Here is a 14,166-nt window from a genome sequence, read left to right on the forward strand (position 1 = left end):
GTTAAGGAAACCTTATAGATACATTGCAACAATGAGTAAAGATCTAGAAAGATTACCTGAAGATTTCTATGTCACCATTTATTAAAATAATCAAAACATTTCCCAAATTTACCAACTGAAGCAGAAAAACAGAAGTGTTTCAGGTATTGTGCTCCACCTCGAGCTTAGAGATAACAAAAGGACATGTTCAGTAAACAACCACCTCCTCCTAATCAACAAAGCATCTGAAAAATGATTTTCCTCTACGAAGCTCTTCTCTCAATCCTTTCTGTTAAGCAACAACATTTATTCAGCATTCTTACACAATGTTTTTATTTGTTTCATACAAAACAGTATATTAGCCTTATTTAGTTCAGTGCAAAAGAAAATTTAACATACACAGAATCAGTTTGGCCACCACCTTGATCTGCATTCAGCTGAAACTAAGAAATGTTCAAATTTCAGACCAATTTTCATTGATCCCTAGCAACAAGATGATCATTCTCTGTAAGATGGAATGGTTGTTCTTCTCATAACAATTGGTCATAAAGCAAAATATAGATGAAACAAAACATAGGGTGACCTTCATCCAAATGTTTTAGTTCAACTTTTTGTTTCAAGTAGGTCATGAAATTCATCTTTCCACTGATAGGAAATGGCTTGTTCTGTCTTCCTAAGACTCATGATCTGCTATCTCCTGCCTTCAATTTTGCCACTAAAATGACATATTTTACCCAAAAGATATAACTTTGGGTAGTAAGGGATAATAAAGTAGATGGCTGGTGTTTCTTCAGAATTATTGTCTCCAAGAAGAAGGTCTTCTTAGGCAGAAGACAATATAAAATATCACATACATTTATACACTTAATAACCAAAGGACTGGCTTTGGTGTAGCTTTCCATAGTCAGGCTCTGTAAACATAAACTTACAGAGTAAGTTTGAGACAAAAGCTAATACTGACTGACTGTTTCTTCCTGATGGCACAGAAGCCTCCACCCAAAGAACAGTTCTGCACTTCAAAACAAAACAAAACAAAACAAAACAAATTTAAATGCTTGGCATTAGTGGTGGGGAGGGGGAAGAGAATGGATTTGTTGTTTTATAGTACTGCATTTATTATTTTATTATAAGTCACCTTGTGATTTTTAATGACATTTAAAATGGCACACAAATATTTAAATATATCTTTCTGCACCCTTAGATAGGTTATATTTCATATATGCAAATAAAATATGGCACACTGGTACTAATTGCCAACCCATGTAAATTAGCTAGAGTACAGTGTCCCCCTCCCTCCCTCCCTTCTCCACAAAAGGCTTTCTTCAATCTGCCCTGCCAATGGCAACATTGTTTTCTATCTCACAAATGCTTTTTGTTACCAAGAATGCAATTTTCACAATAATCAAACAGCAGGTTTCTTTGACTATAATCTGTAAACATCAAAGGACCCAGAAAAGTGTGCCTCACCAAAACATTATCATTAATACTTTAGTTATACTTTAACAATAAATAAATAAAAATCCACATTGCTATCCTGTTTAATATAAAATACCATTTTTGTAAAGCAGTAATTTTCATAATCAATATTCACTCTGAACTCTTACTCCCATTCATAAACCAAAAGCTTTTGTAGAGTTCTGAAAGAATGCATCCACTTTATGATTAAGTATTCCAACCATCACAAACTGTTATGTCACAATTTCTCTAACTCACATTAAGCTATTCCTGATACAATTCTTTGATATGAAGAAATCTGGAACTTCTAGGGACAGTAAAAACACGTTGCAATGTTTATAATGTATTGTACCTTCCCCACCATGTCAAGGAACAGGAATAAAACATGCTATTCTCTGATAGAAAACTGGGATGCTGAAAGTTCAGAACCAGTTCAAAATATTTTGGTACCTGAAGCAGAAGAGAAAGTGACACTATTCATGCCAAGGTATATAGTAAGCAGCTAACAATTTATTATTCTTTTGTGACATTCAAACTCTGCTATTTCAAGGTGCCAAATGGTAAAAGCAGTCCTATTAAAACAGTTTCCTGAAATTCTTCTCATATCTTTTTGACTGGAAGAGTGTGGTAGGGAAAACAATTAGCCCAGAGAGCTAAAATCTAGATGGATGTCACAGTAATCAGGAAACACAGCAAGTATAAACGTGCAACTTCACTTTTTATTTAGTGAACAGTCAGCATGCAACTTGAAATCCATGTAATTTTTCTTCGTTAATGTTCTCATAAATACTTTCCTTCACAGGAAACCAGATGTTCAATCATGGATTTCCTTCTTATTTGGAACTTGGCACAATTTAAATGCTGGGAAATAGCCCCAAGGCTACTTTAACATCTACAGAGAACAGGGACAGACACTAATATGGAAGTTGCATGGAGCACAGCAGATGTAGAACATCATATTAAAGAATTCTTTGGTTACATGGCAACCTCTCATGAGTACTGACGTCTGTATTAAAAACTCTGAGCTGTAGCTGAAAACCAAGGCTGAGCCTCAAGTATATCTTATTATAACAAACAACCTATAATTATCAGAAATTTTGATTTTTCAGAAACATCCTGTTTTACAACTAGAGTTACTTAAAACAATTTTTTACAAAACCAATTTTGGTTGCAGGCTGTAATATGACAGAGGCACAGATTTTTAAAGGTTAAACAGGAGATGGTACAGGCATGATGATCACCAATAATGAGCTGGTTGGGATGTTAGTATCCATATTTCTCATTGCTTATGCCACCTGTAGCAACTAGAACAATTCTTTCCTGTATAAAAGTTATCTTATGATTGGTGAGGATGGTACAGTTTTGTTTTGTTTTTTTAATTTATTTACCAAGATGGGAGGAAAAAAAAGGAAGCTCAGAACATTATTTCAAGGCCACCAACATGACACAATTGAATGTATGAAAGGCAGCCATTTTGGTGCCATTTCAGAAGATATTTTTCAGCCCTTAAAATAGAGATGGAGCTTACAAGAGCAATAACAAGGGGAACTGCTTAAATGATTAGCTTTTCCCCATTTGCTTCACTTTTCATTTCAGTGTTACAGCAGCTGATTGCTGGCTGCATTATACCTTCCCATTCTTTCTTCCCACTATGTCATTACAACAGAGATTAAGAATTCAGATACCCACCTACCTACTTGCCCCAGCCAACTTGGCCAATTGTAAGAGATAATGACAGCTGTAGTCCAATTCCATTTCTTCATCTGGACTGGAATTTTTGGAGCAGGGATTGGCCGGGGTAGGTTCCCTAAAATATCCTTGTCTCTAAATGGGGCAGACTTATATTTATTTATCTACAAAATGTTCTTACATTGCCCTTTCCCATGCAGGAATAAAGCTTCAGAAAAGAAAAAAGCTTCTCCTGATACCAGGGGAAGCTTTCCCTATCAGCTGATTTTTATTTATAGATATTAAAACATTTATGTACTGCCTCCCATAAAATATCTCAAAGGAGTTTGTAATCAAATTCAAAAACAAGAATAAAGCAACATTAAATTAAAACAGTTACTGTAATATTGGTACATTAAAAATGGATAGGAAATAAAAACCTGTCTCTACTACTCACACAGGAAAGATGAAGTTGAAAATATGGACAATGTATCATAGGTGTTCCTCAATTACTGGGAAGAGAGCTTTCCAAAGAGCAGGCATGACCCCCAAGAACTGGTCTTCTTATGAGTGATCATAAGAAGCCAATCAACATTCATGGCATATCAAACAGATTCTCCTGGGATGGAGTTGGGCAAGTCAAGACCAGTTGGAGAAGGTGATCCTCCATTAACTCAGTGCCAAACCCCATAAAACAGCAATTTGACTTACACTTAGGAGCAAATAAGGAGCTGGTACAGAGCCTGGAGCACAGATATTATGTGCTCAGGCTGGTGTCTATCAGCCAGCACTTAGCCATTACATTCTAGTTAATGGAAGCTTCTGGGTGGTCCTCAAAGGCAACCCCATGTAGAATGCACTGCAATAGACCAGATGGGTGTGCAGAGAACATGAATTACCATTGCAAGTTCCTTGGACTTTGGGAGGGTCACAACTGGTGTACCAGATGAAACTGAGCAAATGCAAGCTGGCTATGGCCTTTCTCTGCCTATCTATCAGTAGCTATTTTCTAGGAGGATCCCCAGTCATGGACTTGCTCTTTCAGAGGGAATACCACCCCATCAAGAGAGAACACTGGATACATCAGAAAATCTATAAAAAGCAACTCTGTCTCACTTAGGTTCAACTTCAGCCTGTTTTGTCCTGTTAAAACTCTCAGAGCTTCTAGACCCTGGGATAAGACATTGACAGTCTCTCTTGTATAGCCTGGGGTAGCAATGGACAATCAAATTGTCATCAGCATAGTGCTAATATTGTAATCCAACCAATGTATGACATCTCCATTGGTTTTGTGTAGATGTTAGAATGCAGAGGAGAAATGACCTAACCCTATGGCACTCCACAAGAGAGCAGCTACTTGGACAATCTCTCCCTATCCCTAACCCTGCCCCCAAATGAGAACCATCTGCTGAGGGAGGAGCAGAACAATTCTAATCTCAGCTCCTACAGGCAGTCTGGAAGGATATCATGGTCAGTGGTTTCAAAGGTTGTAGAGAGGACTAAAAGGATTAAGAGGGTTTCACTGTCCTCCTCTAAATCATGACACAGGTCATCCACAAGGACAACCAAGGACATCTCCATTCAATGACAAGTCTGAACCCTGACTGGAAAGAGGCTAGGCAATCTGCTTCCTCCAGAGTGCTTTGTAGCTATACAGTGAGCTCAATTCAATAACCTTCTCCTGGAGTGGAAGATTACAGACCAGATGGTAGATATCAAAAACACATGGCTCCAGGGAAGGCAGGCTTTTGGCCTTACCCCTTTCCAAAGAGAGGCATTAAACACATCCCAGATCCCATTTGCCACAGCCCCATCAGACTGCTTAGGGAGCCAGGAGGTGTGTGGATCAAGCCTACAGGTTGCCAGAAACAGCCAGGAAATCACACTATCCACTTCCTCAGGCTCCATAGTCAAAAAGAACCCCAAGCAATCTCATCAACAAAGGACCCACTGGAAACAATCTGCATCCATAAAGTACCTGGGGTGGACCATCTTAATTGGCCTGTTCACCCTACAGGAATGTATTGTGACTGTCAATCTCATCTGGACCAGGAAGTGATCTGGCCAGGGCAATGAGGAAGTGGGAATTCCCTCCATATCCATACCACTACACATCTGCTCCAAGAGAAATATGGGGTCCAAAGTGTGGCCACCTACAGGCTTGTAATAGGAAGGTGATCTATTAGATATCCTAGACCAAAGACATTTAGAGCTTTATATACCACTAATGAAAAGCTTAAACTTTGAATGAACGGACATTTTTGTCAGGAGGAGAAAAAATAGTAGATGCAGCTATTGGCAGAGGCTTTCCCCATTCATATAACTAAAAATCAGTGTGCAAAGTGCAAGTAATGGATCTCACATTTGAGGCATGCTTAACTTCTCAAACTTTTTACTAACTAGAAGTGTTCTTCTTCTTCTTCTTTTAATCAACTTCACCTGGATCAGAGGCAGGATGATTACCAGGACTATATATAAAACCACTATATCCTTTCTTATTGAAAAAGGGATACTTTTTGAACTGCATGTGCTATTTTAGCTGACTGATAGAAGCTCTGATCCTTTTAGTGTATCATAAAGTGTTTTGGGTACACTTTGTTGCCTAAAACAACTCACTGAGTGCAGGGATTTTAATCAGGAAATATGAAACACTACTTAGTTAAATAGTCAACACAGATAAACAGAGATAGGATGCATGTTTTCACTCTGCTATTATTAAAGTGGATTTATTAATATTAATTTTGCACTGAGAAAATTAAATCTTTTAGAAATGCAATTGCTTAATGCTTAAGACTTAATTTATTATGTGCAAGGCAGAAAAGACCAGGCTGTTTTCAGTAACAAATTCACACTTCTTTCTTTTTTTCTTTTTCAGAACAGTGCTTTAGGAAGATAAAATAAATAGAACTGAATCAGAAAGTACCTTCATCTAAAATATTGCTTTGTTTTTGTATTATGAGCTACCCAGAACTTAAAGAATACGATATAGCCTATGGCACAATAGAGAACATGAAATCCATATTTCCCAAATAACTGGAAAATTATGCACAATTGGACAATAACTGGACAATTAAAGAAAAAGAAAGTAGAAAAACAGACAGGATATCAATATCTCTCCATCCCTCCCTCCAAATAGCTCTTATGTTTTGTATGGCATTCATAAAGGATGGTGGCTTACCAGCACATTTTGTTCTTGTTGTGAGTGGAGGCCCAGGAGGTCCAGTTCCTCCTTCTCCAGGACGGGTAAGAAGCACTCTGATCTCATATTCCACATCAGGGTCAAGATGCCATAATTTGTAATTGGGAGAATCAACAATGTGGGTTTCAGCCCAATTCCCATTGGTTGTACGGTATTCTACCTCTTTCAAGATGATAGGCCCATCTCCAATGATGGAGTTGGCATTTGGCTTGATCCATAGGTATGTGGCTCCAACTGCTAGAAGTTCTGGAGGAGCAATAGGAGTGGGTGGTTCTGAAAGAAGCAACAACAAAAACAGATATATAAACACTCAGGTTTTTTGTTTGCTCACTCTATTTGAGAAGATATTGTGCAATATGAAAGAAACAACAGGTCATTTTCAAGCATTACCTAGAGAGATAATTTATAGATTAAAATACTCATCTAAACTTTAGCATGGGAATAAATACTGTTTTATTTTCAAGAAACCATTTGTGTAGAAATAATTCCTTTGATAAATCATAACTTTTAAATAATCACACATGAAATAGTTTTGTAGTCCTATTCAGGAACCCGGTATAAGAATGGAATTGCAGAGACTTCATTAACTTTCAGCATAAATTCTGAACTGAACTTGCATCCATACAAATTCTGCGCCAGTATTTCTCAATCTGGAAATCACATGTATTGGGACTTTAGTTTCTAAAACCTCCAGTTGTTGCTCATGCTGATTATATATTCTGAGAGTTGCAGTTTTAACAAATCTGAAAACACCAAGTTGGGTAAGCTGCTCTTTTCAAACAGGCTCTGCCAGAATAGTCAAGAGAACCCTACAAATCCATAATTTCACCAATAAGTAGTCTCTGCTTGTAAATAATTATGAATGCATATAGACTGAGGACTGATTTGAGTGGGCATAATTTGTTTCCCCTCCTCTCACAGATATGAGTATAGGTAGTCCCTGGGTTAAGAATGCCTGGTTTACAGATGACCCATAGTTAAGAACGGAGCCTACTGTAGCAACATTCAAGTTAAATACACAGTGATTCAAGTCAAATACACAATGATTCAAGTCAAATACACAATGATTCAAGTTAATTACACAATACTACTTATACAGTATTACTGTATACTGTTGTGGCTTACAATTTTTTTTTTCTTTTATTTACAAAAATTTTAAATACATACATACACGCAGGCAAATACATTACACTAGAGGGAAACAGCTTGATAGCTATATCTACTCTTTAACGTGTGGACAAGCATGCTATTTCTAATAATTATAACAGAGAGATACTGAAAAATGGAGATTGGGAAAATAATAATTTGATTATGAATCTAAAATGCACAAAAAGCCTCAAGCTGGGCTTACATACAAATTTGACTTAAGGACAGACCTTGGGAATGGAACTCGTTCTTAAATTGGGGACTACCTGTACATAGTTTAATTCACATTGTAATACTACTCTCTTTCTTGAAAACTCAATCATCTTGGTCATAAACCATCATTCTAAACAAAATTTCAGATCTAAACTTAGTGCCCCTGTTTATCAGTACCAAATCTGGACATGAAGGACTTTTATTTATTTTTATTAAAATCCAGTTGCCAAAGAAAGAATCCTGACATTCTCTAAGCTTGTAACACTTACGTACATTCACTGAGAATGAAAAAGATATTAGTTCACCTAATGCCAAAAAAACATATTCCCCATATAAATATATAACTGTCACAATTAGCACATTAGCTGGCAACTTTTCCCACTCTTGAAAGATGGAATGAGTTTTTATAAGAAAAATGAGAATGCTGAAGTTTATAGGATGGGCGTAGCAGAATTGGGTGTAGATATAACGTTCCAAGTGTAGTCACACAAGGTATTTGCATTCAGCCTGGGTTCCTGCACAAACATAGGAGTCTTCTATCCTTTGTCCCAACTGAATCATCATCAACATTTTAGCATGCCTGAAACTTGCATTTCCCCAAACCAGATCCATGAATATTAACAAATGGTTGTCCTTCTGGCAATGTAAATTGTAGTTGCATACAGCTTAATCTGGACTGGGGCCACAGCATGTGATAAATATTAAAGATTTCTTGCATTCTACCCACATGCCCAGATTCCATTCTAGGTGTGATCCCATGGAACATACTTCTGAATAAGATGAAATTAATGGAAAAACACTATATATAAAGCAGCAATACTTACATGATAATCTCTGTCTATGTCCATTGGACAAAGATCTACATACCTTGTTGGGTTTATTCTATTAACTCTGCGACTGTTTTAATGACAAAGAACTTGTTCTTAATTCACAGATTAAATCTCTTATTGACCACAATAATGGCTCATACAGAAAAGATATCTACAACTGTGCAGCAATCTGGATTCAAAGGGGAATTATTTTCAGTGTTTGTGGACATGTTTGTCACACTTGTCAGGACCTCCTTAAATCAAACATGCTTTTCTGTGATTACAAGCCCAGGAAAAAAAATGTAGCTTCCTTAAGGGGCAGCTGACAGGTGTGACGTACATGCCTACACAGGCTTTAAATCACTTTTATCCTTTCAAAAATGCATCACTGCACAGCTGGCGTTACTTATTCAGCATATTGGTGAAAGGTTTCTCTTGAAGTAAAGGGAAATTATTTTTAAGAGTAACCACTTTGATAGAAGGGAGCACACAGACTTTAAGATGCTTTTGAAAAGTCCCCAAATTACTCTTTAGTATTTTGAAAGCCATGAATTACTTTATGGCCCTTAGATAATTTTCAGGAAATACACACATATAAACTGACTCTATAAAGGCACTTAGTAAGGTGACTTTATCTCCTATGTTACAAAAGATAGTGTTCTGTTCTGTTTCAAATGTGATCATTCCAATTAGAATAACTGCATCATTCAGTGGAGCTGGCATTTTAAAAGCCCATGATCAGGTCATTTTGCTGAATTATTTAAGCCTGCTTTACATTTGGTTACCAAAGCCACAGTAACTAAAAAAGAAGTTTCTATCCATGTGTATATGTGTGAGGGTTAAAGCATATATTAACAAATTAAAACATCTAGAGAACATGGGTAAAATAAGCATTCTGAGTGAACTATATACATGTTCAGAAATAAAAAAGTGTATTTTCCTAACTCTACATCTTCCTAGAGCCACACATTGATAATGAATAAATACTGAACCTAAAGCATGAAATTGATAATAATGATGAGAGTTCTACACTTATAAAATAACTGGGAAATAAAGTTAACTTTATTCTACCAGATGAAAAGAAAGTAAAAGTTGATAAAATAAAACAAAACAGTTCAGGTGTTGTTTCTGCTGCTAATTTTCTGGCTACTTTAGAAACTTAAAATAGAAAAAGCTGGTTTTTCTCACTTTCCCCTAAATAATAATTTGCTTGTCATAACTCGTGGATATACATGCATTGTGTATTTTTATACACCAATCTGGGGAAATGAGACCAACTGAAAGAGATATGCTATTACAATATGCTGTATAAACTCAACTCTCAAGCCTAAATTCTAATTCAGAGACTCTGTAAAATAAATTATCACACACTAGCATTTGCAACTACAGTGGTACCTCGGGTTATGAACGCCTCTGCTTACGAACTTTTTGGGTTGCGACCAGCTCCGGCTGCAAAAATTTACCTCGGTTTGCGAACTCTGCCTCGGGGTACGAACCGGATCCGCGGCCATTTTCCACCGTGACACGTGGTCCGCGGCCATTTTTCTGCCCGTGCCACGTGGTCAGCGGCCGTTTTTCCACCCTGCCGTGTGGTCCACGGCCGTTTTTCCACCCGTGCCACATGGTCCGTGGCCATTTTTCCACCCTGCCACGTGGTCCACGGCCATTTTTCCACCCTTGATGCGTGGTCTGCGGACGCCGGAACAGATTAATGGTAATTTCATTGAACCTTATGGGAAAATTTGCTTCAGGTTGCAAACAAATCGGGTTGTGACCAGAGTCACGGAACGGATTAAATTCGTAACCCGAGGTACTACTGTATATTACATTCTTATGACATGCTTGATAAAACAAGAGTTTGCGATGATATGCCTCACACCTACCAAAACCATGTTTCTTCCATGTGTCTGAACATGTTTGATTTCAAGAACTGGCAATCTTCACAAAATACAAACAGGAAATCAGTATTCTACACTTGACTGATGAATACATTCAGGTATAAACTGGGGCTCTGGTAAACTATATGACTTTTTTTTTTTCCTGTATAAAATTTCCAACCTCACTTTTTGTTCCATTCCCTAGATAAAAGGACACAGCAAGTTTACTGATTTGGTCATAAAGGAATCGGTGAAAGGCAGAGAAATGGGAAAAATAACAACATAACTTACAGGTAGCTGGATGGTGACAATGTTTACAAAAACTTTACATAGTTTATCTAACCTCTTAGTCCTGATGAAGTGGACAGCATTCTTCAGCCACCTGTATATTAGAACCACATCCCTCCTGATTGGCTACGGCTTCCAGGGAGGTGACATGCAGTTGGGTTCTGGCAATGGTGGATTTTTCTTTGATAGAAGGGTTGCTCCCACCAACAGTTAAGGAGGCAATGGTTCACCCCCTTCTCAAAAAGCCATTGGTAGATCTGACTGTGTTGGGCAATTTGTGTCCTTTTTCCAACCTTTCTTTTTTAGGAGGAAGGCTTCCATGGACTACTTTCATTCAGTTTTCAGTTTCCTGAGTACAGGATGGAAATGGCATGTTTGTTTGAACTTATGGATATCCTCTGGTGGGAGCAGGATAGGGTGGTGCATCTATCCTGACTCTCCATCTCTCAGTGGCTTTCAATATCATTGATCATGATATCCTTCTGGACTGGCTTTGGGGCTTAGGAGTGGTTAGGGCTAGTCTGGTTCCAGTCAGTGTTGATGTGGTGGGGGTCGGGAGAGGTCTAGTCCACAGACCCTGCTTTGTGGCATGTCTCAGGGCTCAACATTCTCCCCACTTTTGACATCTACATGAATCCACTGGGTGAGGTGATCTGAGAGCACAGGGTGAGATATCAACAGTATGCTGATGATACTCAGTTTTATATCTCTACCCTGGGCCAACCAAGTGATGCTGTGTCTGGATCCTATGGGGAAGATGGGGAAGAATAGGCTTCAGGTCAACCCTAGCAAGATTGATTAGGTTAGGGTCTTAAGGGACATTGTTCCAGGGACTTCATCTCTTGTTCTGGATGGTATTGCACTATCCCAAACAAAACCAGTTCTGGCTCCTGTTCAAGGAACAGGTGGCAGCTGTGGGCAGGAGGGCTTTTCTACAATTTCATATCGTGTGCCCACTGCACCCTTTGCTGGACCAAGAAGCTCTGCTCACAGCCATTCATGCCTTAGTCATTTATAGATGAATTAGGGCGATATGCTATACTTGGGGCTGTCCATGAAAAGCATCTGGAAGCTGCAGTTGGTTCAAAATGCAGCAGTGTGGGCAGTTATGAGTGCTTCTCAGTGAACTCACTTTACACCTCTGTTCTGCAAACTGCATTGGCTACCAATATGCTTTCAGATGCAATTCAAGGTGCTGGTGGTCACCTATAAAGCCCTTCATGGCACGGGGCCAGGTTATTTGAAGGATCATCTCTCCCCGATGACTTTTACCTGTCCCATTAGATCCAGCAGGAGAGGTATATTATGGATAATGTCAATTAAGGAATGCCATCTTGCAGGACTCAGGAAACAAGCCCTTTGTGTTGTGATGTCTACCTTTTGAAACATCTTCTCTCCAGAGATTAGATAGGTCCCAACTCTGCCAGCCTTTTGCAAAACCCTGAAGAAATGGCTGTGTGCCCGGCATGGGAGTTAGATTGTTGGTCAGAGCCTGTGAGATGGTTATGTTAATTGTTGCTGATTGGATTTTACCTTGGCTGCCAATCATGTATTTTATGTTTGTTTTTTTAATTGTTGTTAGCCATCCAGAGTCACCATGGTCGATAACCATATAAATTGAATAAATAAAAAAAATCCATCCACTTGTATTAAGTACATTCAGAACATTTGTCTGTTCTTAGAAAAGGAATTTTAAATATAATGTATTGTTATTTCCTAAAATTCTAACTAGATTTTAAACAGTGGAGGGATTCAAATTCAATAGGTAAGATCACCATAATAAAATCATTCCTCTTAAAACCCCTTACTTTAGAAATCCACTGTAAATTTGCCAGATTGGCATCTGAATCCATTGTATGCATTCAGGTACAATCTTCAGTGTAATCACTGAGGTGGCTTTCATAGTGACTTGTAACCTTAAAAAATAAGAACATAATAGAAAACTTGCAAAAGTATGTGTTTTGCTTATTCCTTTCATTGGAAACAGCTGCAGTGCTATCATCAGAAATGAATAGGGTACAACAAAGGCAGAGTGATATACACTGGCACAAGAAAGCCCACTGCAATTCCAAGTCTACTATCAGTAATTTCAGAAATGGGAACCAGATTCAGCATTCAGCTTACATTCAGCATTCAGCCTAGTTGCTGTATTTTAGCTAATGCTGATCTCTTCTGTATTTTTTTTTACCTTCATTTTTATTTGATGGAAAAGAAATAGATTTTAGGAGGTTTTTATTAAAAACAAAAAAGAAAAAGAAAAAATAGTAAAATTTGCAGGGATGCACCGAGCAGTGTGCATGCAAAGATAAAACTGCTTAATACATACCATACATCTTGTAAAACTCCACTTTGCATTTCAAAAAGAAATAAGTCAAAGTAGTTTAATCCATATTAGGGTGAGGGAGAATGCTAATCCTTCCCCTTCAAGTCTCTTTTTCAGAAGAAAGATTTTTATTCCAGCAAGTTTGTTTTTCAATTTCCATTAATATATTTTACCCATTCTGTCATTTAGGAAATTATTCTGCATTTCTCCCATACCATTTCTCATTAATCTGATGAAAGGTAAACTCACAAACTCTCAGGTCTGAGGTTCTTTCACGTACAAGATGATCAAGGGATAGGATTCATTGTACATTCACCTCTTCAACAATTTGCAATATCCCTAGATTCCCATACTTTAGTTAAGTCTCAACGGAAGACATTAAAAGGGTCTTTTAAAACCCAGTGGCACTACTATCTTCAAGGAGGAGCCCTAGTCTTCAGAAACTGTGGGAGTACTACTACTAGAAAAAGCTTCTACCCATTTTTTATTTTTTTTTTGCTGCTCACAAATTGGTAAACCATTTTGAAAGCCATTTTTCTACCCAGTTCTAAACAAAATCATCCAGTGGAAGTTTTCCAGATGGGAAAAGCCGGGAAGGATGCAAAAGGACAAAGAGTTGAGTACAGGTAATCCTCATTTAGTGACTGCCTCATTTAGTGAATGTTCAAAATTACAACAGTGCTAAAAAAACAACTTAGCTCCCTGTCCTCACATTTACAACCTACATAGCATCTCTCTGCTCTTATTTTCACTTACTTATTTATCCCATAAGAAGATGTCCTCAGAGAGAAAGAGAAAGAACCCCACAGCTGAAGGAAGTACTGTAACAAGAAGCATAGCAAAGCTGAAGTAAAATCGTAAGCACAGTTGCAGTCACATGATTTTCACTTAGTGACCGCTTTACTTAACAACCAAGTTGCTGGTCCCAATTGAGGTTGCTAAACAAGGACTCCCTGTAACAGGAACAATCCCATCCACTATTTCACAGCAACAATTAGTTAATTTGATACCATTGAGTTGAATTCAGCTCTGGGCTGACATGGGCAAATGTTCATTATCCCAACCTGTCCCAGTAACTTTTTCAAAGACATTCCAGTATCCCCTTTCCCCTTCTACTTTTCTCATCACTGAGAAGTATTATTATTTTTCCTAATTCATCATCTGCTAACATCACATGTCCACCTTAGGTGAGTTTCTGCCAGTTACTTC

General features: G+C 37.9%; 1 protein-coding gene across 1 annotated transcript in view; it reads right to left on the minus strand.

Moving 5' to 3' along the window:
- The window catches only part of PTPRT (protein tyrosine phosphatase receptor type T), a 678,601-nt gene that overhangs the window by 321,225 nt on the left and 343,210 nt on the right, over window positions 1-14,166 (minus strand). Inside the window, exon 7 of the mRNA XM_088154570.1 lies at window positions 6,281-6,574. Within this exon, the coding sequence (XP_088010696.1) occupies window positions 6,281-6,574 (294 nt within the window). The remainder of the gene's footprint in view (window positions 1-6,280; window positions 6,575-14,166) is intronic.

The sequence above is a fragment of the Python bivittatus genome, unplaced genomic scaffold, assembly GCF_059951505.1.
Source record: "Python bivittatus isolate LINGU-HERP-01145 unplaced genomic scaffold, Pbiv_v1 ctg000700_np1212, whole genome shotgun sequence".
Taxonomy (NCBI): domain Eukaryota; kingdom Metazoa; phylum Chordata; class Lepidosauria; order Squamata; family Pythonidae; genus Python; species Python bivittatus.